We start from the raw sequence: 27,941 nt of genomic DNA on the forward strand, positions 1-27,941 counted from the left end.
GGTCATCAAACGTGCACAGAAGGAAAGCGACGCGCCGCTGTAACGATAATTCCCGTCGACGATCCTGCAGCGCGCGCGACCACTATAACAGAATAAACATCGTTGCACAGCTGCCGCAGCAGTCCGCGCACACACGATACGCGAGTCGCCGGTAGAATACACTGTACTTATCGTTCGCCGCGCCGCAGCGTCACACAATCGCCACCGGTCCGTCCGGAACAACGGGTCATTGATTCGGTCTCCGTCGCCGTCGCCGATTTCTGCACGCGCACTTGTACGTACCGTCTTCTGAGTCTGATTTTTTACTCATTTTCGTTTTTCGCACGTTCACGCGGGTCTAGGATTTAATATCCGTTATTAGATTTGAAGAAAACCGTTTACGCGCACGTCCGAGGTTTTTCACGTCTGTACACATCGCGCGCCGTTTCGACGATAACAAAAATATTATAATATAATAAATATCTATACATTTTATTGTTAGGTTTATTATCGTACGTAATAATCATAACGCCGGATAGTCGCGCGTGCATCGTGCCATTTTCCGGTATTATTTATAAATAATAGTATAATATATACCGATTCGGTGCAGTTCTGTTGGACGTCGATTTTTCCGCGTGCAGGTAAGTCGCAGAATACATATTATATTTATTGAGGTGCGGATTAAACGTCGAGACTTCGAACGATCCGACAATATACAATTAATGTTTTATTATATTATCGAATGAAAATATGCCTATCATATATTATACACACCAGGAATTTAATTTCACATTAATTATGACCGAGAATCGGGTGAATTAAATTCTTTCAAACCTGCAGCAAATATGTCGTGTTAAAATCACAAACATAATATAAATGAGGTAGAAACTATAAATAAATTATTTATTTTTTTTATCCGTGTAGGTTCCATTGGTATTCAAGTGTATAATACAAAGATTTTCGAGTGTTTTTAATTTTGTAACTTAAATATTTATTTTTTAATGGTATAATTTATGAAATCCGTTAGGTTTGAAAAAACAGAACGATCGTCTATCCCTATGCATCAATGACTATCATGTCGAGACGAACCGCGCCATGCGGTTGAGGAGACATCAACGACAGTTAAACAAGAAAACATTATTAGTCAATTTACGCTACTGTGCTGATATCGATCGATACTCAAGTACACTCTGAAAATACATATACGCTGTGGTGCAGTAGTCTTCGAAACTACCGAAATAACCATCTACCTACAATATTGTTTATCGCGAGATTAGAAGACACACCGACTCCTACAGGTAAACATTTTTCTTTATTAAGGGTAGTTATTAATAAAGTCGTTTATACAGCTAGTAACTATTTAATGTTATAGCTATAGTAGTGTTTATAAGCTAAATATAATATACACACGAGTAAAATATAATGGTATTATAATGTGAATGAACAAATTAAAATACCAACTTGGTCTTTATATATCAAACGAATTATTAAACACGATATATTATAGAATTCTAATTATTTTTTTTTTTACACTTTATATTTTTTGAATTTTTGTATGAATTCTTCAATAGCTTTAATAATTAACACATAAATATATAATAGGTAACGATTAATATTCTTGAACTTTTCGAACTAATAACAAAATAAATAATGGAGTCATTAAAAAATTATTCACAAATTGAAATATATTAAGAAACATATTACCATTACCATTTCGACAAGCATCAACCATGAAATTGTATTTTAGATGGTCACTTTTAATGACCTTAGTAGCCGTAATTGTAGACAGGAGAATGACCCATTCATCGTGGTTATTTTTTTTTTAAATAAGAATTCTTTGTGCAAAAAAATAAGAGTTTTCTATAAAACTCTCAATATAAGTATATCGAGCTGACTATATAAATTGTAAAATATTTTTTTTTAGCGAGAATAGGATCAAAAGTATTGTTAATATAACAAATTAATAAAAATTAAGCAAAAAAATTAGAAATATTTTTTTATTAAAAATAATTGTGCATTTATTTTTTTAATCTATACATGATTCTTAAAATTTATTAATTTTCTTATAACATTAAAATAGTGTTATAAAACTAAATTTTTCTAGTTGTGCATTTGACCCGATGTATACAGTACACTAATGATAAAAGTTTCAATGAAATTATTGAAACTATATTTAAAGCATCCAATTATTTTTTTAAAATTAATTAGCTTTTAATATGTTTAAGGTTGACGAACAATTTTATTTTCATTGGTGTCATAATCCTTTCTTTTATTTTATAAAATATACAACAGAAACTTTTCATCTGTAAATATAAATTATATAATATTAATGTATAATTTAATTTTGATACTATTAAAATAATAAACATAAATATCATTTTGAGTAACTATCATAATAATTTATCCATATAGTATTAAAATTTAAAATGGATAATTTTAAATGATGAAAATAAATACATAACAACCAATATAAAATGTTAATTTTATTATTGAAAAACAGCTAAATATAATTAAGTAAACATACTATTAAATACATTTCATTGATTAAAATCGACTTTTTTTTACTTTAACGGATATTAAAGTCTTAAATTGAAAACAAATAAAACTATATTAAATCGTTTGAATAAGAAAAAATAGTTTTTTTTTTTTTTATAATCATTGAACAGTAGTTTGTATTTCTAAAGGTAAATTTATTATCATTGAATATTACCTAACCTACAGAAAAGTAAGGAAAATAAGGATTATTTCAATATTGTATTTAAATTGTGTGAAAACATATTAAAACGAATATTTCTATTATGATAATTTAATTAATATGCCTATTAACTATGTAATAGGTAGGCTGTTCTCTTTGAAAGATGCTCGATAAATAAAGTTTCATGATTTTCTATGTTTAATGAACAAATAAATGTTATTTAATATATATTATCTATAAAGATATTAGTGTACTTAATTATATATTAAATAAGTAAAATAGAAACGATTAGGTGTCAATGAATACACACCTTATTTATAGTTATAATAATACTTAGTTAATCTAGTTTTCGTTATCATTGATGAACTTACAAAACTTTTATTCTACCGTAAAAATACTATTGTATAGACTATTAAAATATATATAAAACGAATTAATAGATATAATATAACATGATGTGGTTTTCTAATATACCATGACTTGATAACTCAGGAGTTCAGTTAAGTTCATAAAAACATAATAATGTGTTGGTAGAATATTTATTTTTTTGTTACATTCCAATCATTTTTTATCAACGCATTTTTAAAATCTAAATATCTAGGTATTTATTTTAATTTTTCTATGACAAAAAAAATTAAGGAAAATATCCACTAGGTATTTAGGTATAATATAAAGATCTTTTTGTGTAATATTATATAACACAGCAAATAATAACTAAAACGAATAAAATTATTTTCCTTAGTAAGAGTTTTTATATTTAAATAATATCATAAAAATAATTGAATTATATGAAGCTAGTTATAAAAAATTTAGTTATATGATTATGATATAGTTTTTAGATTCTATACTTTGGTAATATTTTTATTCTTAAGATTATCTAGGATACTTATGTAAAACATTAAACAAGTGAGATTTAAAATGATAAGAACTTCCTAGTTCCATCACAAAGAATCAGCAAAAATTTTAATTTTAACAACCCATTACCGTTTTAGATACCTAACAATAATAGTATACCTATAGCACTGTCCAATAAACAATAACATGCCTTCTGGAAACTAGAGTTCTATATAATGTTTGTTTCTAATCCATACAATTATATATTTATATACATAGCTAAAAAAATAGAAATCATATTTTCTAATAATAGTTATTATTATAGAAACAATAATCCATAATTATAATAAGTAGTCTAGATTTTAGCGATCGTGCTAATTAATATACCCAACTTTTAAATACGCTTTTGTGATACACAAATTAAATTCAGTCCAAAGATAAAATACGTTCGATCACATGATTGTCAATAATAATCTTTGTGTAATAGGCGGCCACTCATATATTATAATATTCACCCGTTAACAATAACGCATATCCATTTGTTTTTTTTATTATGATATTCAATTGAGTACAAATATTGAATGAGATTTCTCTTGTAGAGGAAAGTAGTGTACTATACTGTATGTAGGTACCTCTATTCGACATCCGCGTTCAGTTATAGATCATTAAACCGACACTGAGTCTAACACAGATTACAATTATTTTGAGCGAAGACAAAGAAGACATCGAATGCCGAATTTATTTTATGCCGTATCAAATAAGTCAGTAAATAATAGTCGTCATCGAACACTCAAACTATTTTAAAAAGCGTGTTAAACGTTGTTAAAAAAAAAAAGAAAAATTACCGCACAAATCAAAAGTACCTAGTAATTATTTAGTAGATCGACGAAAAAAAATGTTTGTTCTATTATTGAATATATTAACAGAACTGAATATTATTTGTTGAAACACCTATCCATCTGATTCTCAAATTCGATCAAAATTTACTTTAGTATACAATATATGCACGATTACAATTAAAAAATTCCATGAAATAATTCGACTAATTTATATTAATGCCATGAAAACTAAATCCCACCGCTCTGTTTGGGAAATTAAGACATCAAGAAAATTGCAAATTTCATCTGTAAATTACATATTTTTATTTTTATTCAGTTTATATATTTCGTCCTTGTCATCGGCATGTTTCGATCTAACGACCGGTCAACGAACTATACGCTCGATAAATTTTTTTGTTCCACCCGGAAAGAAACAACTAAAAGCCGTTCCAAATCTAAAATCATGAAAGCCCGGCACTGCGAGTGCAGAAATAAATTCGTCTCGTACGATGTTCTACGACTACAATCGTGTTGATAATTATAGATATATTTATATACTATACGGTCCTAAAATCCGTTGTTTTAACCATAACGATGTATATTGCGTTGTTTTCCGCGGTTTAATAGTATTTTTGTTTAACTTTTGTAACCCTTTAGCAATATTATTGAACTCTTTCATATTTAAGACCTCATATCAATTAACATTTATCGCTAAATATTTTTTGTGTATAAAAGTGAGTTGCTAGTTAAAATATTATAGTATACTAGCAACTTAACTACTCTTAAATTTTTACCCAGTTTTTAGCATGCAACCAAGTCATCAAAAATAAGGAAACTGGCCATTATCAAATTTTAGTAATTTAATCACAGTTATTTTTCTTACAAAATTATCAACAAAAAATACAGAATCCAAAAGATTAATTTTTCATTAATCGTTTTAACACTTAATTTTTGTTGGAAAAATTTTATTATTTATTCAATAAATGTTTTTAAAAAAAAACAGGGGGTATTGATTTTGTTATTTTAAAGTAATTTCGCTTTGGTCGTTCTATATAGTTTACGCTTATGATGAATATAGCGATATTATTTATGAATGTATGATGTACTTGTAACATGCATTAATATATGAACGGGCGCATCGGGTATTTACTTTAAGGTAAACAAAAATTCAAGAAAATAATGAAAAGAAAATGCACAATCATTAAATAACAGTGAGGAAATCAAATTAGTGTATGATGGGTACTTAACAATAGTACATAATATATATATATAATGATAAAACGCTGGGTGTTTTGTAGATTCTAGTCAAACAGGATTATACGTCGACCGTTATTCACTCGCTCGAGTCCGTTATTATACATACTCACGCAGATACATACACATACACATACACGCGCGTGCGTAATATCTCATACTAAGTCACTAAGAGAAATTACTAGGTATACACACATAGTTACTTGTATCGGAAATCCTACCTTAGCGTATATAGATACGAGAATGTATTATATGCTTATTATAGGTACGATTACACAGAACTAATGATATTTAATTATATATATAAACGCGAAGACGTTCGGGGAGATGGTACTTGTGCGTGCGTTTGTACGCTGTGCGTGAACCGTTTCTGACGGCACGGCGGTCGGTCATTGTCGCCGTCGCTTCCGCGTATATACCACAGATAAATAGTAAATACTAGATCGCGAAACTTAATGTTTTTACAATGTAAAAATATCGAGTTTTGCAATCCAGATGATCATCATGATCAGCATCATTATTATGACGCCGATGATTCTTTTATGAGAGGTGATTGTTTAAAAAATGAAACAGTAATTAGTTGAAAATCGACTTTAAAATTTGCATTTCTATTAGTTTCGACATTATCATCATTCGACGGATGTAAATACACTATAGGTGTTTTATATTTTGAATTATGTATTGATGCACCTATAATAAAATCAATTCATCCATAGTTTCTATGGAATACTTTTTTCACGTAACTATGACAGGTATATTCTTTTATATTTATCATAAATCGTTTTTAACATTTATCTGTTTAATGCATAATATGTAAATACTATGTAACTTTTTAGATAATAAGAGACTGATTCACAATAGCATCTCTAAGTCAGCCAACAAATATTTCATCTACCAGTTAATAATAATTGTACTAATAAGTATAAATATACTTAATGTTATCAATCTATTCGACAAACGGTATATTGGGAAAATATGCGTTTTTTCCTGTACGGTATATTATGTGTTATGTACATCATCGTTGTCATTACGTTGTAGGTATAAATGACGTATATATAGTAATTATATTGTATACGTATACGATTTCGGCGCGACCGCGAGTTACTTTGTACATAACTACGTTCTACACGACTGCGTCAAGAGGACCGCGGACACGACCCAACGCCACAAGGTCATTGAGATTTCTTTTCGACGTGTACCGTTATATGATTTACGCTGCGGTCGTACTGTGATACACACTGTACGCGCGATCGTAATAATATACTTACCTAGTACAGCCGTACAGGACGGATATATACATACTTAATTATATTATAGGTAAGTCGCTATTTTAGGCGGCTAACAAGTTTTACTTTATACCATTGTTGTAGTATGAGACATATATATTATATATATAATAAACCTATAGGTGGACTTTGACTATGGCTTTTGGGAAGTATATTTTTTTCAAGTTTGAACCATGTATAAATGATCATATTATATAATAGCAATCAGGTATCATCGCCATTGTCCTTAAAAAAAAATTATAAGTATGTGTTGTATATAATGTTTTTACATTGTTTTCTACCCATTTAAAATTTTTTTATAGTATCGGAGTCTAAAATACGAAATAAATTTGATTTATATACATTATACTGATTATTCACGATAAACACGAGCATTATAAATTAATATTACTAAAAGTCGTAAGTTTTTTTGAAATTCATTAAGAGGATAAACAACTAGGTTTTCTATTATTCCTTTATCATGATAAAGTGATCGAAAGCATATATTTAATGAAGGGCTACATTGCTATTCGTGATGTACAAATTTAATTCAAAGTGTGTTAAATTGGTGAAGTGATTTCATAGTATCACTCTGTCTATATTGAAGAGTGATGTTCGTAAATACCGTAGAAAATTTGAACAAATTTATTTTTATTAGAAGTAAATATTCTAAAAGGTAGGTAAAAATGTAAAATTCCGATTTCTTTTAATACGCTCAATACATTATGAATAACTCAAGTTCAACATTTATATAACTTTATCTTGAAACTTTATTAAGTTTTAGAAAAATAAATTATTTTTTGTATTTTAATTGTGGAGATTATTGTATTTGAATTTAATATTAATACGAGTATTACGATTCGTTAAAGATAAATTAACTTTGAATAAAACAATGCGGGATTACTGCACGATCGTCTCGATGGTAAAAAAGCGTTTTCATCGTGCACTGCAGCGAATCGCGCTTTCCCGTTATACGATTATATGCGTACCTATAAATTATAATCTATAAACCTATATATATATAATATATATATACATGATCAAGCAGACCTTCCTAGTTTCGAAAATTCTCATCAAAACAATCTATATATACCCACATTTACACGGTTCTACATCGTGTTATAAGTGTCCTACATTAAAATGTATACCTTGCCTTTACCATTTTAACACGTTTATTAGATGCTTGCTAGCGGGCGTGTCGAGATGTCATTGTAGAAAGGTATGGTCTGATTATTATATTGAGCGCTTTTACGGAATAATAGATAAAAAAAGAATTATGAATTTATTATACAAGCATTCGTATATTTTTATAAGAATCTAAACCAAAGATTATTTTAAATAGATACCTATATAAATTCCATGCTTATTAAGTATTTAGTTATAATTTATAAGTATAAAAAAATATATTAAATACAAAAATAAGCGAGTCGAACAATCATTACTATTATTAGAGACGGGTTGAACGGCTAAGCCCCATCCTTTGATTATTTATTTTTGTCTAAAGGCAAAACGATGGATTACGTTATGCCATAAAATATAAATATACGTGCATTTTTTTAGTTTTGTACATATTATATTATGTTATTGTATTTTTATTCACGTAATTATTTTGGTCATTATGGTGTGACAATTTTATACGGGTGTTTTATACTGTATCATATTCGCAGAGAATTCAGACAAATTGAAATTGTTTGTTCCGTATGTGTATAATTAAACAGTTTTATATTATTATAAGTCATACAACGAGTATAAAAATTGTTATTGTTACTCTCTAGTCACTGGTGGTCTGACTGCCTTGAGATTTTGACTCTTGATGAACAAGTCTCAAGCCACTAGTCTGTCCACCCATTAAATAATAATATGTGCTATGAGCACTAAATTTTTTCGATTTGAAAATATAAAAAAGTAAAATATGCTTTTGTTTAAATTATTTAATAGCATAGATACAACACTTATTTAAGGTAGGTTTATAGCTCATAACGGATCACTCTTTTCAATTCAGTGTAAATATATGTAAATTAAATGGCACACTGACGAAGACGAATTCTATTTTAATATATATTTTAATTTTTAATATTATATAGTAATATTATACTATTATTATGTGGTAATTCCGTACAATGGCTTTTGTTTATTTTATGAAAAAAAAATTAGTGATGTATTCTATATTTTACGTAATACGTATAAATATATTATATCTATCGGTATCACATCAATGTATTTAATTATTGAAAGTGTTTTATATATTTGTGTAAAAATTTTCAGAGATATTTTTTAACGTCGATACACGTACGTTCACTGGACAAAATTACAAGAGCTAAATAAGTAGGTACCTCAAAGTATGTCATAAATTACATATTTAATAAGTACTGCTATAGCTTAGAAATAATAGTATGGAATAAGGGGAAATATTAGTCACCGATGTAATAATGTAGGTATGCTTATAGGACACGATACGTAAGGTATTTTTAATAATACTAACTAATATGACATGATATTCTATAATATATTTATAGTTTGTTAATTTCTCTTTATTATAATCAGAAGTCCACGAAAAGCATAACATATATATTTTTAATGACTAATGATGATACAATAAAATTACATATAACAATTTTTTCCACAGAAAATTATTTAAATGCGTTTATTCTGCATAAATAACTGATAATAAAATTACTAATATAGTATATTTATCTCGATAAATAACGCGTTATAAATTCATAATATTCATATTATTATATAATCAGTATGTCATATTAATATTAATTGTTAGTAATAGTAAATAATTATAAAAAAATTACGGAAGTGCTTAATTTGTCTAAGCAATACACGTGTCTGTTGTATTGCCGCTATCCCATAATATTATATAGTATAGCGGATATTCGAAATGTCTCGAAGAGACTTAAACGACCCTGACCTAACAAAGATTTTACTGCACGTTTAACACGTGGCCATGATGTTCTCAACTCAAACATATATCTTGGATAGTTGTTATGAACCCGAATTCTACGTGCGAGCAGAAATGTATGGTATTCAATGAGATGGGAGGGAGAAATAATTTTCTAACAGTAGAATTAAGTTAAAGAAGCAAAATTGTTATTATAAATAATATTTAAAAATGCAAACACTGTAATTTTGACATATTGTCAAATTATTAGTATACCAAATATACGATACATAGGAAACGATCGTTATACTTTAATGATAATACTATATTGTTTATCATGATCGATATTATTCGGTTTCTGATTGTAATATATCTACGACCAGTGGTGATTTACGAACGTGACTTTCCTAATGCCTATACATATTAAATATAATATTAAATACAGTCATGGATTCTTGGGAGGCTTATCGTCTGCAGGCATAACACTCATTGGAAGCGTTTATACAAATATCTGGGTGACGGGTTCAACATAATAATTCGCTTTTATGTAGGTGCGTCTTTACACAAACACACACACACATCTCACACAACCTACCCAATAAAAAAGTAATAATAATATGTAAAACGTGTTTTCCTCCGCTGTGTACGTATATATCTTGCATATATGTACAGATAGCTTGCTACTGTGTTATACATATAACGCATATTATAATAATATTATATATAAAATATTTATTTTATTCATATATAGTTTATATTTTTACGGATCACGAAACCAAACCGTCTATCGTATATTGTAAGTACCTATAATATTATAATATGAGTTTAATGTATACAGATATAATAACATTTACATATCTTATTTAACATTGTCTAATTACCTATCTGCTGCAGTGTGAGTAATAACAATAAAATACTGATGTGGCATGTAACGCGCACGTTTGTCACTTTATGCTGTACGTGAGCACGCGTTCTTCAGCAATTTTCCGATATTAATACGATTTCAACGGTATTTTTTCTTTATTTTTTGTAAATCGATAATTACATACAAGCCTAGACAATATTAATTATTGTCGTTTTAACGTAGTTGTGTTTTTATATCATAAAAAAGAGGAGAGAGAGCTTTTTTTCTTTTTTTCTTTTTCAATCTCGTCGACCACGCCGCGCGCGTATAATTATCAGCTATATGTATCCGATGTATCCGCTACTTCTGCTTCGGCAGACGGCTCGCCTTCTTTACGATAATAATAATTATTATATTATATATAGGAATAACCTCTCCTCTCGGATCTCGTGCAGCCAACACGTACACATAATATTATACCCATTAACATTCCGAACGATCGTCGATATTGGTCCGCAACGCCATTGTAATATAATAGGTTAGATATATATTATGTATGTACGCCACTACGATTTTACTGTATACGGCGAATATATACATACTGTGCTTATAGGTATTGTAGGTAATTGCCGCTGTAGCGAACGGCAAACTCTACAAAAATATCAAATTGACCGACGTAACAATATTACGCGGAGCGAAAACAGCTATTATAGTATATAAGATCGTAGCGTTTACTGTTAAACAAAAAACATTAGTAAAATTTACCCGAAAACGACTCTTCATTTTAAATATTTTTACTATATGGTAGATCAACAATATTTTTTTAAATCAATCCAGTTTACTATATTCACAAATTATTTTTTATACCCTATATATACTGACATATAAGTACTGTATATACTATTATATATTTATATACAATTGTAAAACTATTTTTTTAAACGGTAAAATTGATAACGTTTTATTGATTGTATCAATAAAACAATAGTGGCTATTCTCAAAATAATATGTTTCTGAGAATATTTCTGAGGATCAACTCACCTACAAAAGATAACTTCATTTAATAGAAATAATATAAACTATAGATACAATTATACAAACCATTCCCGTGTTATTTAATACACCTAGGTTCCAACAAACAAATACATCAGTAGGTACATCATCGATATTCATTTTAATTTATTTTCTACTATTTTTTCTTACTAGTGATCTTCTAATTATATACTATTATGTATAAATTTTATAACTAAGCCTAGTATTTGTATAGTATTAATATTTTTCAAAATAATTTTCTGTTGACCCAAATTGGTTTTTTGATAAGTTTTTACTTAATATAATCACGAAGAAAATTGTTAGTACCCACTAAATTAAAATACATATATATATTTATTATATAAGTTGAAATTCGATCTAACTGAATAACAGATTTAGTATTTAAATTATAAATAAAATTTTGATTGATCAACTTTCAGGAAGGATAAAACAAAACATCGAATATTTTTCACGTACCTATTATATATTTCATTTTATTCGAATGATTATATCGTATACAATTTATTGGTCGTATTTCTCTGTTAACTTAACCGCAGAAAAAATTAGTATTCATCCGATCATTCACGCCAGTGTAAACTATTTTACAGTTACGACTCTCGTGAAATAAATATATAATATACAAACAGACGACAGAAATTGGTAGATAATGCAAATTTGTGACTCAATATCCAAAAATAGTAATAGCAGTAGACCACGAGTCGACAACGTTTTGAATTTTTCTTGGGTTATATTTCCGAGAAAAAATAAATTTAAATTTTTGAACACGTACCTCTGTTTGCAAAAAAACTTTCGCCGTTTTAAATTGCTGACCTAGAAATACCATATAGGTTGTTATAATAATATTCAACCTACGCTAGTCATATAATAATATAACGTACTCATAACATGTACATTACGTCTGCACTACACCGTTTCCGTTCGTATGAATAATAGTGACATAAAAATTAAATTCAAATACAGGATTTGGTACGACCACGCGTTCTATTTTATATTTACTATATACTACTACGACTTTCTACGTGATAACGATTTTAACACATACTAATACATGACTAATCATCGATCAGGAATCCAAAGCTTATGCGTTAATATTATAATACGATTATGGAAAGTCGATTCCAGACTATTCTGTAAACAATAAATACGTGATGCATACATTACGTTGACTAGGATATATCGATACGACGATACTTACTAATAATTACTACCTATATATTATACTAAATATATTGTTGGCGGACTAAAGAGTTTGATCTTCAGGGTGGTTTTATGAAGACTTTCATATAAAACATTGAAACACTATAACATTATAAAATGAGAAATAAAGTGCTTATTATTTATTGTCTAAGTAGTAAGTATAAATGTACCGATTTTAAACGGATTTTAACTTATAAATCTGTTTTTCATATTTTTATTTATCTTGGAGTAACAAAATCCTAACCTTCAGGCTACAAATCTAACGAAAGGTTGCAAAAGAAAATTATTTTACAAATTTTGAAGGGACCAATATACCGATTGTTGATGAATATACTCTCTCCTTCCACAGTCGACATCTCTCATTCATGCTTGAACTTAAATAGATATGTTTCTGTATTTCTGTACACAATGGCGTACGAGCTGGGTTATAATCAATAAAGAATCACTAATTTGATTTTTAAATTTGTTCTTATTTTTGTCAACCACGTGCGACATTAAATTGCAAAATGTTATGTCCCTTCCCAGTGATAATCACTTAGTAACTTTACGTATTATCCGCCCACTCGGCATTATTATGATATAAAATTACATATTATATTACGAGAATGCCTATTTGATTTCACGAATTTTGTAGACAACGATTTTTCGGTGCGGTTTTTTTCGTTGTCATATATAATTTAGTATATCTAATACCAACGCATATAATATCATAATATATAAAAAAATTTACACTCGGGCATCGCTCTCTGACTTCGTGCGTGTCTTGTTGTATCATCGCAGAACTCGTGTACAGAATGGATATATATTATTTCTGAAACATAATATAACTTGTTAGAAACCAATAGATTGTCATTATTGGTATTATTATTTATTGCTATTCATTTTACATTTATTGATAAATATAAAACTTATTTATGGTCAGTGCTTATATTTTTCGATAAAATGTATGGTTGTACCAATATTCGTTTATATATATTAACGGTACATAATTTATGAGTAATAATTACAGGTTTGGTAAATCGTTAATACATATTTTAAAGTTTGTTTAACTATACTGAATCTCATATTACTACTTACAAGCAACGTTATTAATCATGACTAGAATTTGGTATTTTTGAACATTCGTTGAATTTATGAAAATTAAATATACAAATAATCGTCTTTACTATAAATGATTTTAAAAAATATCAGTTATAATAATATATATTATTTTTTTTTTTTAAACTTGATTTTCGAAATCAAAATACAAATTAAAATAAATATTAAAATTAGACTGCTCGCATAGATTAAGTATTTTTTTTTTAAAACATTTAAAAAAAGGTTTCATATTAGTTGGTTAAATTTTTTTTTTTTTTTTAATCTCAATTTTGTATTCAAATATATTTTAATTTTATGAACTTAAACATGATCAATTTTTCAATAAAACAAATTATGAAATATTTATAAATGCTTATATTTTAATTATATTTATAATGTAATTATTATCAGAGTCGGATCTAGCATATTTTACAAAATTAGCGCCCTCTTATGATTCAGCCCCCTTAAATAATGCCACTGTTATACACTTATGTACCAGTTACTCAAAAAAAAAAAAAAAATAATAAAAAATTGGAAAAAAAAATCTTAGATACTTGATTAGAAAAAATGTGTATTAAATACAAATCAAATTGTTGCTTAACTTTTCCTAAAAAATTTTTTAATTCGAATATATGTATATTACTGATACACACAAAGAATCCGTTTAGGAAATGGAGGTATTCATAGCCAAAATCAAATGATAATATTGCAGTTTGTATTATAATATTCATTATATTATAATTTATAAAGAATAAAAATTATTAATGTATCCACTTATTATTTGGTAATTTGACGCCCCCCGACTTCTGGGGCAAGTTCCCTGGTTTGCCCCCTCCTTAGATCCGGTTATGGTTATTATAACCATACAGAAAAATATACCGAATATAATGTAATATTATTTAAATTTTCCTAACCTAACTTAACCTTTGAAAATGTTGATGTTAAATTGTTTGTTCAGAATTATCACGTGCTTTAACTCTCTTTAATGCATTTATTATTGAATAGATAAAAAATTGTATACGACATAATGTAGATTATAGATGATTGAGTTTAATATAACGTTAATTTTTCTGTTTAATACATAACATAATATAATATAATATTATAATATATTCATTATTATTGGAATTCAAAATTACATTGTAGGCCAAATTATAAATTGATATAGTTGTTGGGCATAGATATGCTTCAGGGTATATTAAACGGAAACATAAACTAATAATAATATTATACTCGTATTATTATAAAACCATCCACTATAGTAAAATTAGTACGTTATCTTTGTACATACATTATACGACATATTATACGGGTAGGTAATGATGATCAACGGGTATATTATGCACAGGCATCCACACCGTAACGTTTATCAGGCAGATAAGTCAAATATAATTTAAATTATATGGTTTTTAATATACATTTATACAAATATATGGGTCATGTTGTTTGTACCCAAAACATGTGACATGTAAATTTATAAATATATATTTGTGTTTTTTTTAAACTATTATTATTAAAATTTATTATAATTTTATTATAATTTTACGTAGGTACATTATTAATTAATCGATTTTATGATGTACCTACTTACCTAATTCACTGTATTACTAAAAATATTACCATTTATACAACTATTATATTGTATTGTATACAAATATTCTCTTCAAATAAAAATTAAAATCTCGAATATATTTTGCTATTATTTATAATAATAGTATACGTATACCTACTTGTCATGCCATTTTTAAAAACTAAAATACAATTGAAAATTCTATTGCATCTGCATTTAAATAATGTATAATTATGATTAATTTAATTATATTATGTTTATACAATAAATAGGCTATAATGATTATTATAAGTTCTTGTACTTGTATGCACCACCATGTTACCAAAATCTGGAATAGGTATGTCTTATCGTAGAAGAGTAAATCGTGTTGAAATAGATAAAAAAAATAACCACTGTTCTATTTTCAAATACTTTGTTGAAGAATAAGGATTTACATTTTATATAGACTTACATTTTACGCATGATTTAAATTTTAATTGAAAAAGATCAAGGATGCAATTGATTTTCCGCTAGATTTTTTTCGTATCTATGACGCGTTATTTTTCAGAAATGGATCGCCGGGTATTACTAAAAAAATAATGTATATAATATATATTCATGTTTTTAACCAAGACTATTTTTATGGTGTGAATGCAGCGACACTTCGCCCTCTGTTAATTTACATTTTCCGTCATAATATAATTCAATACACTTTAATTGCACACTCAAGTATTGAATGCAATAAATATTCAAACATGGTTACTATGATTAAAGAAATAATTAAAATTTAACCATTTTTTTAGGATAATCGAAGTTATTTAGCTGCAATATAGTATACATTATATATTATATTATAGGTATGTATTTATAAGATTAACAATATTTTAATTATCACATAAAATGTTGTTACATTGTATTAGATGACATAAACTTAATAACTTACGTATTTACATTGTTGTATAGGATAGAGTACCTATAGGTATACGCACTATAGATATGTAACAAATAGAACGTGGATATCTACTATATCTATTCATGTATATAAACTTAAAACTATTAACTAATAACTAGATCACGGATTTTTATGTACTAAAAAGTATCGAAATATGCAACATAATATGCAGTAAAAATCATACAAATATACAACAAATATGCAAGATTTTTTTTTAATTATATAAAATTCGCAAATTAAACAACTTACAATAATTAATTACTTAAATAAACTAAGAATATAAAAAAATTATTTTTAATATGTAATAATATATTTTGAATTTTGTAAAAATATACGGAAATATACAAATAAATTTCACCATTATATTCAAATTATTATGATTCGTGAAGATAACTAAAAAAAATTCTAAAAAAGTAAAAAAGAAAATAATAATCGATTGTAAAATTAATAATTCGCGCGCTTTGGTTATTATTTAATGCCAACAAAATTATTTTTAATACTTCTTTTTGACAAAATGTTATTTTACACAATTTTTTTAAATTTTTGTTTTAATATGCAATACATTTTGAATTTTTTAAAAATATGCAATAACAATTAAATATGCAGAAATATACAAAAAAAAGTTCATCATTAGATTCAAATTGTTATGATTAGTGAAAATAACAGACAAAAATCCAAAAAAGTAAAAAGGAAAAAAATATGTAATAACATAGAAATCCGCGCTTTACTAATAACGTATAAAATTATGAATGCATCAATAACATTAAGTATACATTGTATACGAGGAAGTATCATGTGTACCACACTCTTGACAAATTAAAATGGTGCATATTAGTAATATTATAAAAAATCACTGTTCTATACTCTTACGCATTCACATAATATTATACTAATAACATTTTCATTAGATATATGATATAAATGTATACGATTATAATTACAAAAATAAATTCTATTTACGACTTTTGATTTTTGTGACATCCATTCCTATAAATTTGTATCCTATTTATTAAGTAATTTATTAGCATTTTAAATTTTAGTATTTTTAATAAAGATATTGATTATATTATTATTATAAAAAAAATAAGTAAAGCCTTGTAAAAACTAAAATGTTAATAGAATTGTAAAAATAAACATTTAAAATATGGATTTTAAATATTGAATATTTATAAAAATTCAACTATAAATAATAGACATAAAAATAATTGGTCTTTGCAAAATAATTAATTTCAACGGACTCATTATCCTGAACTTATTTTATGGTTTGTGCTTATTCTATGACATTCACTTTAATACCATATTAATTATTATAATATTATTTTAAATGTTGGAAATCAAAAATTATATTATTAAAAATTTTATTTTTATATTTAGAATGAAGAGACATGGCATTTGTTCAGCAATGAAGTCTTCACACAATAAAGCATTATTACTTAAGATATCTATAATTGGATTGATCATCAGCCAAAGTTTAGTGAAATCATATCCCTCGTGGGACTCACCAACTACGATTACAGGTAATATTTTAATCATTAAGAGTGCAAACACTAATCATAATCATTTTAGATAACCATAAAATCATACATTAGTTGTTAGAAAGTAAAAATGTTGTTTAAAAAAAAATTATATTATTTACTTATTATAAGCCTTTGCGCAATAAATAGTTACTTATCGAAGAAGGAAAATTAATAATAATAAAGTAATATAATTTTATTTTAACAAATTTACAAAATTAAATAACATATTAAGACAAAATTATTATAAGTTATTACTTAACGGATATTTTAATTTGAAATCGTTCTGCAATTAGATTATCAGACGTGGGTTATTAACCTAAATTAAAAACCAATAGAGGTATTAAAGTATACGAAAAATGTTACGATAATTATATGTTTTATTCTATTTATATCATTTAAAACCGTTAATTTATGTATATAAACTATTAGGAACTTCACATATGTAAGAAAATATGCGTGAACATAATTTTAGTAAATTTAAATTTGGAATAAACAATATTTAAAAAATATTTTCATTTTTAAAACTAATAAATGACCAAAACTTATTTATTTAATGATGGTGACAGTAAAAATAATTCAGAAATAATTTTAAAACTATTTTAAACATAATATGTACTATACATAACTATTATTCTTAGTAACATTATTTAAAAATAAATACACAAAGATTAAAAGGAAACACAAAAAACATTTTTATATTTCGGGTTAAACATCAATTGTTTAGAAAATGATCTTTTGGTAAAACCATTCACGTTTATTAGCAACAACTCATTAATTAATAATATTTAAAAAAAAAAAATAGTCTTAAACAATTCAATATGTAACTCGACACCTCCACACTTAGTATATCTATTTCAGCAGCTGCGAGTTCAAACAAATATTTAATTTGAAGAGTGTTATATTTTATCATTCTCAACGTTATCGATACCTACCTATTAAAAATCAAATATTTTATCTTTAATCTTTGTACACCAAATCAGGAAAATGGTATAAGGTCACGATCGTTTTAGAATACATTAGAGTATAATAAACTCAATGACTTTTCAGGAAAGGTATAGCTGATGCCCTGATGACACTTTCTCTACTTAACTCATATTATAATGAAGTGAATAATAGTCTTTGAAAGGTATAAACACTATGAACAAACTATTTTTACAGTTAGAAATGAGTCATTACTGTTATAATATAGGTATGTACTATTCTCAAACATAGATACTTTTTAACGTGTGCCTATAGTATAATATTAGTCACAGAAGTCATATTTTTTACGCATTCAAGCATCTAAAATTGTTTTTTTAACAGTTTACATTAAATTAAATCACACTATCTATAAAATAGTTGTTTTTTTCAATTCACTACGTTTATATTATGTTTTTAAAATATTTCTGTCCCAATCAATTTATCCAGTTGAGGGAATAGTTAACTTTATTAAGTTCATACTCGGATAGTGTATCTATTACACTTGTGGACTAGGGTGATGTTTATAGATTTTTTTTACGAAAAAAACATTTCCTGTATAAAAATAAAACGATCAATAATACAAATGAATTAAAAAAAAAAATCCTGAGTCGTGTGAATACAACGCGTACTTATAATCATAATACACAGATAATACACAACAGACCAAGATGATGGATAGGTAGTTTAATATTTTTAATTTTAATGTGTAACAACTGCAGTGACAATCGAACACCTAAGTAGAACGACAAACGTCTTGCGTTTTTATTTTACTCGGAGGCAAAATAAAATCACGTTCAACAAACAACTATGCGCACAATGCAAGCTGAACATTGGCGCATACATTAAAAAAAACTTGTTTTTCCACTACCTTTATGGGTACGGGTTTTTTGTGGGCACAATACAAGACAAGATAACTGTTAATCGAAACACACGCTGGCGCGCGCGTACACTCAATCTACTGACCTACAAACTAGCCAGACACAACTGTGGCTCATTGTCTACACCTATATATGTATATATTATACACGTGTGTATGTGTGTATCTATAATGATGATCTGTATACAGGGTGATCCATTTAACCACGATAATTCCTGTAATTATTTTCCAAATCAACTTTTGTATTTTTGGAGAAAAAAAAATGTTTTTAAATGGTCTTAAATAAGTATATAATACTTCTCAAATTTTATTTTTTGTTAGTTTTTAATAATCATCTGCAATGTTTTTAACTTCGTGATTAGAAGTAGAATACATCTAACAACATAGCCGTTCTAGTATTGGATATCAAACAAATATTTATTAATTAATATAAGTATGTTTTTTTACTTTTTAAGTTCATATGAGTAAAGTAGTTCACTACAACTTGGTATTCATTTTCCTTTGCCCATTAGTATTATCAACTTGAATCAGTTATTATTTATATATAAAAAAAAAAGAAGCTATCAATTGAATGTTAAAAATGTATACAAGAACGTTTTTATAAAAATATTTGTATCTGGTTTATATAAAAATGCCTAGATTGTCATTAAAAAAATTTAAAAAAAACCACAATATAAGAAAATTACTTTCATGAACATATGATATAAAATTATAAATACGTTTATGAGAATATTTTTTTCAAAGCCCCAAAACTGACTTGATCATTCTGTATTTTCTATGTGTGTATCAGTGTTTTATGAACATTTTTCAACATATAAATATTTGTAATAATAATAATAGTATAATACAGACCCACCACTTGTACACGGGTAGCCTGATTAAAGATAAAGGAAACAGCATTCTTTCTACAGTCGCAAAGACTCGCAAACAGATGAGTAATAGGCTTAAAATAATACCTTGTTACCTGATAACAATTTTAAATGTTTGATAGATACGTGATAGATCAATCGCTATTATAAATAAACGTTAAATAGACAACTATAGATATGTATTTATCTTCGATTAAATGTATTATTACGAGTATTTAGCAAACTATCTAACGTTATACCATATTGAAAATAATAACTAAATATTATATAATAAATTATTAAACCATACATAAACAATATTGATCTATTTATGATTAAATAAAAATCATTTTAAATCTATATTATAAGTATTTGATAATATTATTGTATATGCTGTTAGTAGGTATAGATTTCTATTTTCTAATCATCACAAAACCAAAAATTTACATTTTATAATCATGTTGCTTGTATATAGTAAGTTAATTATTAAATAGGTACCTACTTATCGTTAATAACATGAATTTCTCGTGATCCAGCATGTATGAAAATGCAACATATTGACAAAATTGATTTTGTTTTTTTAGAGTAACTAAAACCTGTAATTTATATCAAATGCTCAAATTAAAATTTTCTTTTACAGCAATATTTTCAAATTATTTTAATACCATTTGACCTATTTGCATGTATTTTAAATTTGAATATTTTTTTTTACAAATGTCGATAAAAAATTGTTTGCTGGGTCAAAATGCTTAAAAATTTAATAAAAAGTTCCTCGTAATTTTTTAATTTACCAATTAAAAAATATCAAAAATACTTAGTTGAAATATTTTTTTTAAATGAATGTAATTTAAAGTTAAAAAATGGAAAATTTTCTAATTCTTGTATTTCATAAACATATTTCTTTTTAAATCTAAGATATAAAAATTTAATACAGGATTCTTTATGGGTTTTTTTACCTATAATATAAAAAATGTTTACTGGTAAATCACATTAATTTTTATGAGCGTTTTAAGATCAAATTTTTACAACCTTTGATACTTACTCGTAAAATAACTATATTTTTCCTCAAATGACTTGATATTTTATTATAATTTAAAAACTAATGATAACAGATAAATACTTAAAATATTTATGTGATCATTTCCTATACTCAATAAAAACAATAATTTTTGAGTTATTTATAAGCATTTTAAATAATTTTTTTTTTTTTATCTGCATAAAATATATGAAAGAAAATTAATTGTCCAGTTAAAAAGCTTGAAAATGTAATATAATATCTCAAATAAGTTTTTCCTGTAACTATATAAAAATATTTAAATATATTTGAATAATTTACTTTTTTTTAAGCATTTTAAGAACAAATTTTAACAAAATCACGATAATTTGTAAATTGTTTTACAATTATTGAAAATTAATAAAATGTGCACATTTTATAGCTAAGACTTGAAACTTTAAATCAAAATTCCTCATAACTGGTTCATACTGAAACCAAAAAATCTAAAAATATACAAGCATAATTTTATAGACATTTGAATTTCAATTATTATCATTATTCATTATTTAATTTTATATGTTTTGGATGACTCGTATAAAAATTTTTCTTCACCTTTAATCGCTTTATGATCAATAAAACATTTACACACAAGTCACATACACTATTTTTTTTTTTTTAAACCATTTCATTATTTATTAATTTTTTAATTTAATATAGAATTCACATAGCATACATAAAGTTCAGTAAAGTTAAAATTCCCACATTTTTATAAGGTTGACCAGTTTAACCAGCATTTATTCACAAGACGAAACCAGTTATAAGTGCAATTAAAAATAATTTGTCATAGCAGGTATAAGTTGAACGCAATATAGAATTTATGATGAACTTAACGCCATAAATAATTATTATTGGCATCATAAATGTAATAATTGCTCATCTCTGTTAAATATAAATACCATATTACGTCTATCACAGTAATATTATATATCTACATGACTATATTTATATGTGTTAGATGTTAGACGTTAGATGGATATAAGTGGGTACCTATACATTATATTGGTTTTAATTTAGATTATTTTTCAATACGGCTTGTAATTAATAAATGCAGTAGGTTGTTCAATATTTTTTAGCTGTGACGTCTTAAAATTTTAATACACGTAATAAAAAATAAAGTTAATTTCTTACTATAAAAAAAAAAATCGCACGGTACCTATAGAATATGGCCGTATAAAAAGACGGCCGTGAACTTACAAAAATCCCGTACAACATTATGAGTTATGACATTGCTGATACACAGATAGATAAATCCCCTGATACACGTAATTTGAATGGTAAAAGATGAGTAAGAGGACCTATTGTTTTTTGTGTATTATAATTCATAGCTCTTTATTATTTATGTACTAATTGTTTTTTTTTTTTTTTTGTTATGGTAATATAACAATTTAATGTGTTTTACTATTACTACATAATATATTAATAGTTTTAAGTTCTGAGCGGAAAAATCTATACAATATTTTACAATGATACATAGTTTTTTTTTTATATTTATATCTGAAGACAACTTTTACAATAGAAAAATTGCTATGATTTTCAATTTTGAAGGGGGTTTTTCGTAGTTGGTACTTTGGGGGTGAAAATATCCAATACTTTAAAAAATAATCGAGAAAAAATTTTAAAAAAATACGGACATTTTTACGGAGAATAAGTTTTTGATTTTGTATTTTGTTATAACTCAAAAATATATAACTATTCATTCACAAAAAATATATATTATATAAATTAGCATTTACTAAACATAAAATAATAATTTACAAATTTATAAGTGTTTGAAATTTTTACGTTTTTAAGATTTGTTTTTTTTTTTTTTTTTTTGGTTTTTGTACATGCTACCTTGGTTTTGGATAAAAAGGGCTAGAAAATTGAATGCTAGGTTCAGCATAAGTTGTTCATATACCTAGTAATTAACAAAGTTAGACATTTAAACAAAGTATAATAGTTTAAGTTATTTTCTTTTAATTCAAAAATATTAATCTTCGAATTTAAAGCTTCAAAGTTTATTTTTATATACTTTGTATCAAAAATGAAATTTAATTTCTAAGTTTCGTCCATTTAAACTAAGAATCTATTTTCATTGTTCTACGCTAAGTCACAGTATTCACTTAAAAAATAATAACGATGATATAATATTATCATTATGTAATATCAATACGCGTATAATGATTTAATATATACAATGATTTTGATAAAAAAATAATATTCAACCTAATAGTAAAATTAATAACTAAAATAAATTAATAAAATAATATGATATAATTAAATATTTTTACTTAATAATACCTGCCTGTACTATATCGTATTCTAAAAATCTGCGTTCAGAATCGTTTTTCGTTTACAACGATTTATCGTTAAATTTAAAATTTCAAAAACACATAAATTATATTATATTATATTGTGCAATATAACACTCGACATCTATCTACCGTAGTACAGCACGCAGGGCGGTGTCTACAGTCAAGCTTTTCGATTTTAAATTTCAAACATCACGCATTACCTATACATCGACACTTCGATATCGATTCTATACCTAATTTATATAATATATCTTGCAATTATTATATACCGTGATAGATAAACAATGATATCGTGTGTTGCAGATTTCGGGCGCAACATCAGACAACTGCCATGCGTCAGCCGGAAGTCCGGAGAGACGGGCGTGTGCATGTTCGCCTACTCGTGCGCCAAAGCGAACGGCACGCACCTGGGCACCTGCATCGATCGGTTCTACTTCGGCAGCTGCTGCAAGACCCAGTCGGTCGCTGAAATCGACGCCGCCATCGAACCGGACAACTACCTGAACAGCGTGGACAACAACGAAGTGGCCGGCCCGGCCGGGACCATCGACACGAAAACGGGCGCACCACTGCAACAGCAGACGACGAGCGTCACCGACAGGTACAGCACGCCGAGGCCGAGCTCGACCAATTACCCGCCGTCCACCGCGCAGTCGTACAAGCCCACCGGCCAGTTCGCCGTGTCGTCCACGCCGTCCACCACCACGTCCACGTCGCGCACCCAGTACACGGAGATGTCAGGTCCGAGCGGCACGAAGCCGACGTTCGCGAGCACCATGAGCAGTTCGCCGCCGACCGGTTCGATAGCGTCTTCGTACTCGACCACGATATCGCAGTCGACGAAGCCGATGCCGTCCACCACTTTCTCCACGGCCAAGCCCGCGGTCAAGCCAACCTCATTCAAACCGCCGCCGATCAGGGACCAGGCTACCACGGCCACGGCCACCGCGGCGTCGGTCACCGCGGCCGCCACCCAAAAACCAAAGCCTCAGACCGCGAGACCGACCGTCCAGTTCAGCGTTCCCAGCTCGACGGCTGGCTACTCGCACGAACCGGCCACGAAGCCCGCGACCACGACCACCGGCCGCCCGTACACCGCGGTCACGTCGATGCGTCCGCACCACAACTCCACCGCCGCCACGGCCACGTTCGCCACCACTAAACCGGTCGTGAAACCGTCGAGCACCACGCACAAGTCGACAACGGCGTCCGCGGGCACGCCGCCCACGACCGCCGCGCCCACGCAAAAAGTCAAACCGCAAACCGCGACCAGGCCGGTCGCGACGACGCCGAAACCGAGACCCGCCACCACCGGCAAACCGGAACCGTTCGGGTCGTCCACCGCCGAGTCCGCGACTGCGGCATCCTCGTACTCGACCCGCACGACGGTCGATAACGTCACCGAGATCATCGCCAATTTCACCGCGGCCGTCACCAACGGCCAGAGTCAGACGCCTAGCTACGGCAGCATGACGACCGTCACGTCCACCTCGCCGACTCTGGTCACTTGGACCACGCTCGACAAAGTTCCCGCTGTACCGGCCGAAAACACGAAACCACCGTCGCCGTCATCGTCGTCGCCGCCGCCGAGCAGTGAGTTTTCTGTTTGAAGGTCTTCCCGGGCTGCAGTCACGTTTTTATTTTTTTTATTTTTATGATATCGATACTATATGTTTGTGTTATTGCCGTTTTAGTGACGCACAAACCGTCGGTCATCGATGGTTCGACACATCCTTCTTGGGTCAAACTTCCAGTCGAGACACACGAACCCAACACCGTCGGCACGCCGCCGAAAGAGAGCAGTTCTAGTACATACTCGTCGACGATGATGATGTCCAAGCCGACGACACAACCAAGTCCATCCGATAATGACATCGTTATGACTTCAAACGTTGTCGATACGACCTACAGTAGCACGCCAAGTCCATCGAGTTCATTGTCGTCAATGCTTACGCAGTCGACTTCGACGGAATCCGTCGAACCCGGAAGTGCTCCCCTCAATATGTCCAACTACAAAGACGGTATGTTAATCATTTATATTATATATTATAATTTATGATATGAATGAAAATAATTGATGAAATCTTTACTTTCATGAAAAAAGTTTGTGGAAGACGACTTTTCCCGACGGCTAGAATTGTAGGAGGTGAAAAAGTTTCTTTTGGTAAATGGCCATGGCAGGTGAGTCAATTTAAAAGTTTAGAATAAAATTTGATGAAATATAACCCATAAAATTATTTTTTTTTGGTTAAAGATTTCATTAAGACAATGGAGGACATCTACATATTTACATAAATGTGGAGCTGCATTATTCAACGAAAATTGGGCTGTAACTGCTGCACATTGTGTTGAAAAGTAAATAAAATATAAGATAGGTTTATCGGTTTTATGTTTTGCACTAAATGTATTCTTACAATTATACTGATTTAATTTTTGAATCTAATCATTTTAGCGTTCCTCCGAGTGACTTACTCCTTAGACTTGGTGAACACGATTTGTCAGTGGAAGAAGAACCTTACGGTTACGAAGAACGAAGAATACAAATAGTCGCATCACATCCACAGTTTGATCCCAGAACTTTTGAATATGACTTAGCCCTTTTACGGTTCTACGAACCCGTAAAGTTTCAACCTAATATCATACCTGTTTGCGTTCCTGAGGACGATTCAAATTTTGTAGGTTCTTCTGCCTATGTCACCGGATGGGGAAGATTATATGAAGGTAAACATTTAAATTATAACATAAAAAAAAAAACAAGGGCTTAATATTGTATACAAATATATAGCAATACACAATTGAATACATTTTACTGTATCTAATTTAAAAATAAAATATTATTTAAAATTTTATATAGTATGCTATATTTGTATTTTATTGATCATTTCATAAAGTTTATATTATTATTAAAAAAATAACGACATTTTATAAAATAAAATCTATTTCTTTTTCATCAATAGACGGACCTCTACCTAGTGTTCTACAAGAAGTAACAGTTCCTGTGATCAACAATTCTGTCTGCGAAACTATGTACCGCGCAGCTGGATATATTGAACACATACCAGATATATTTATCTGCGCAGGTTGGAAAAAAGGAGGTTTTGATTCGTGCGAAGTGAGAATTATACCATAACTTAATGTTTGAATGGTTTAAAAAATATGAAAATTAATTCCAATAAATTAAAAAAAAAAATGTCATGTCCTTAGGGTGATTCTGGTGGACCGATGGTAATCCAAAGACCGGACAAGAGATGGTTACTAGCCGGTATCATATCATGGGGTATTGGATGTGCTGAACCAAATCAACCCGGTGTATACACTAGAATTTCTAAGTTCAAAGACTGGATCAATCAGATATTGCAATTTTAACGGATACAACAAACGCAACACTCGACATTTCCATTCAAAATATCATTATCAAGTCGGTTGGTTATACAACCACAGTTTTTAAACAATTTTTTTTTGTTCCTAATGATTTTATACAGTACTCATAGTATGTTTTTTTCGCACGACTTGCAACAAAAGAACATCATGCGGAATAGTCAGTTTAAGTGTTATCGATCAGTGTGAATAGTTTCTAATTTTGTTCGTATACATTTATTACTAATAGGAAAGATGTTTTATTTACAACGAACACAGCCGTTTTATAGATCTCTGTAGACTATTATGTCAACGGATGCAATTTAATAGAACATCTTTTTTTAGATATTGATCGACATGTCACACATTGTATACTTGTTATAGTTGTTTTTACTATATGTGTGTCTTATTATTCTTATTCACGTGGAAGTACGTTCGTCTTTGAACTATTGAATTGTTCATCAGTGTAATACTTGACAGAAACCTTCATGAATTGATTTTGCTACACAAAGGACACAATATTGTTACGATTTACAATGTTCCTTTTATTTCAAACCCCACAATACTTAAAATTATTTGCGATTAAATAGTTATTACTAAATAAATACTAACTGAAAAAGATAATAATTA

At 28.5% G+C, this 27,941-nt stretch overlaps 1 protein-coding gene across 2 annotated transcripts; it reads left to right on the plus strand.

The window, feature by feature from the left end:
• Positions 1-27,941, plus strand: LOC112596521 (serine proteinase stubble). 2 transcript variants are annotated; one of them, XM_025342242.1, is made up of 11 exons: positions 1-620; positions 1,007-1,277; positions 9,111-9,170; positions 17,779-17,921; positions 24,258-25,547; positions 25,649-25,975; positions 26,059-26,135; positions 26,209-26,309; positions 26,407-26,675; positions 26,912-27,066; positions 27,159-27,941. In XM_025342242.1, the coding sequence occupies exons 4-11, from the start codon at positions 17,780-17,782 to the stop codon at positions 27,318-27,320; spliced, it is 2,523 nt and encodes an 840-aa protein (XP_025198027.1). In that variant the 5' UTR covers positions 1-620; positions 1,007-1,277; positions 9,111-9,170; position 17,779; the 3' UTR covers positions 27,321-27,941. The 2 variants fall into 2 exon arrangements, with proteins under 2 accessions (XP_025198027.1, XP_025198026.1); XM_025342241.1 differs by lacking the exon at positions 9,111-9,170 and having other exon boundaries at positions 2-620.

This window comes from Melanaphis sacchari, unplaced genomic scaffold (assembly GCF_002803265.2).
Source record: "Melanaphis sacchari strain LSU unplaced genomic scaffold, SCAv2.0 Contig32_pilon_pilon, whole genome shotgun sequence".
Lineage (NCBI taxonomy): Eukaryota > Metazoa > Arthropoda > Insecta > Hemiptera > Aphididae > Melanaphis > Melanaphis sacchari.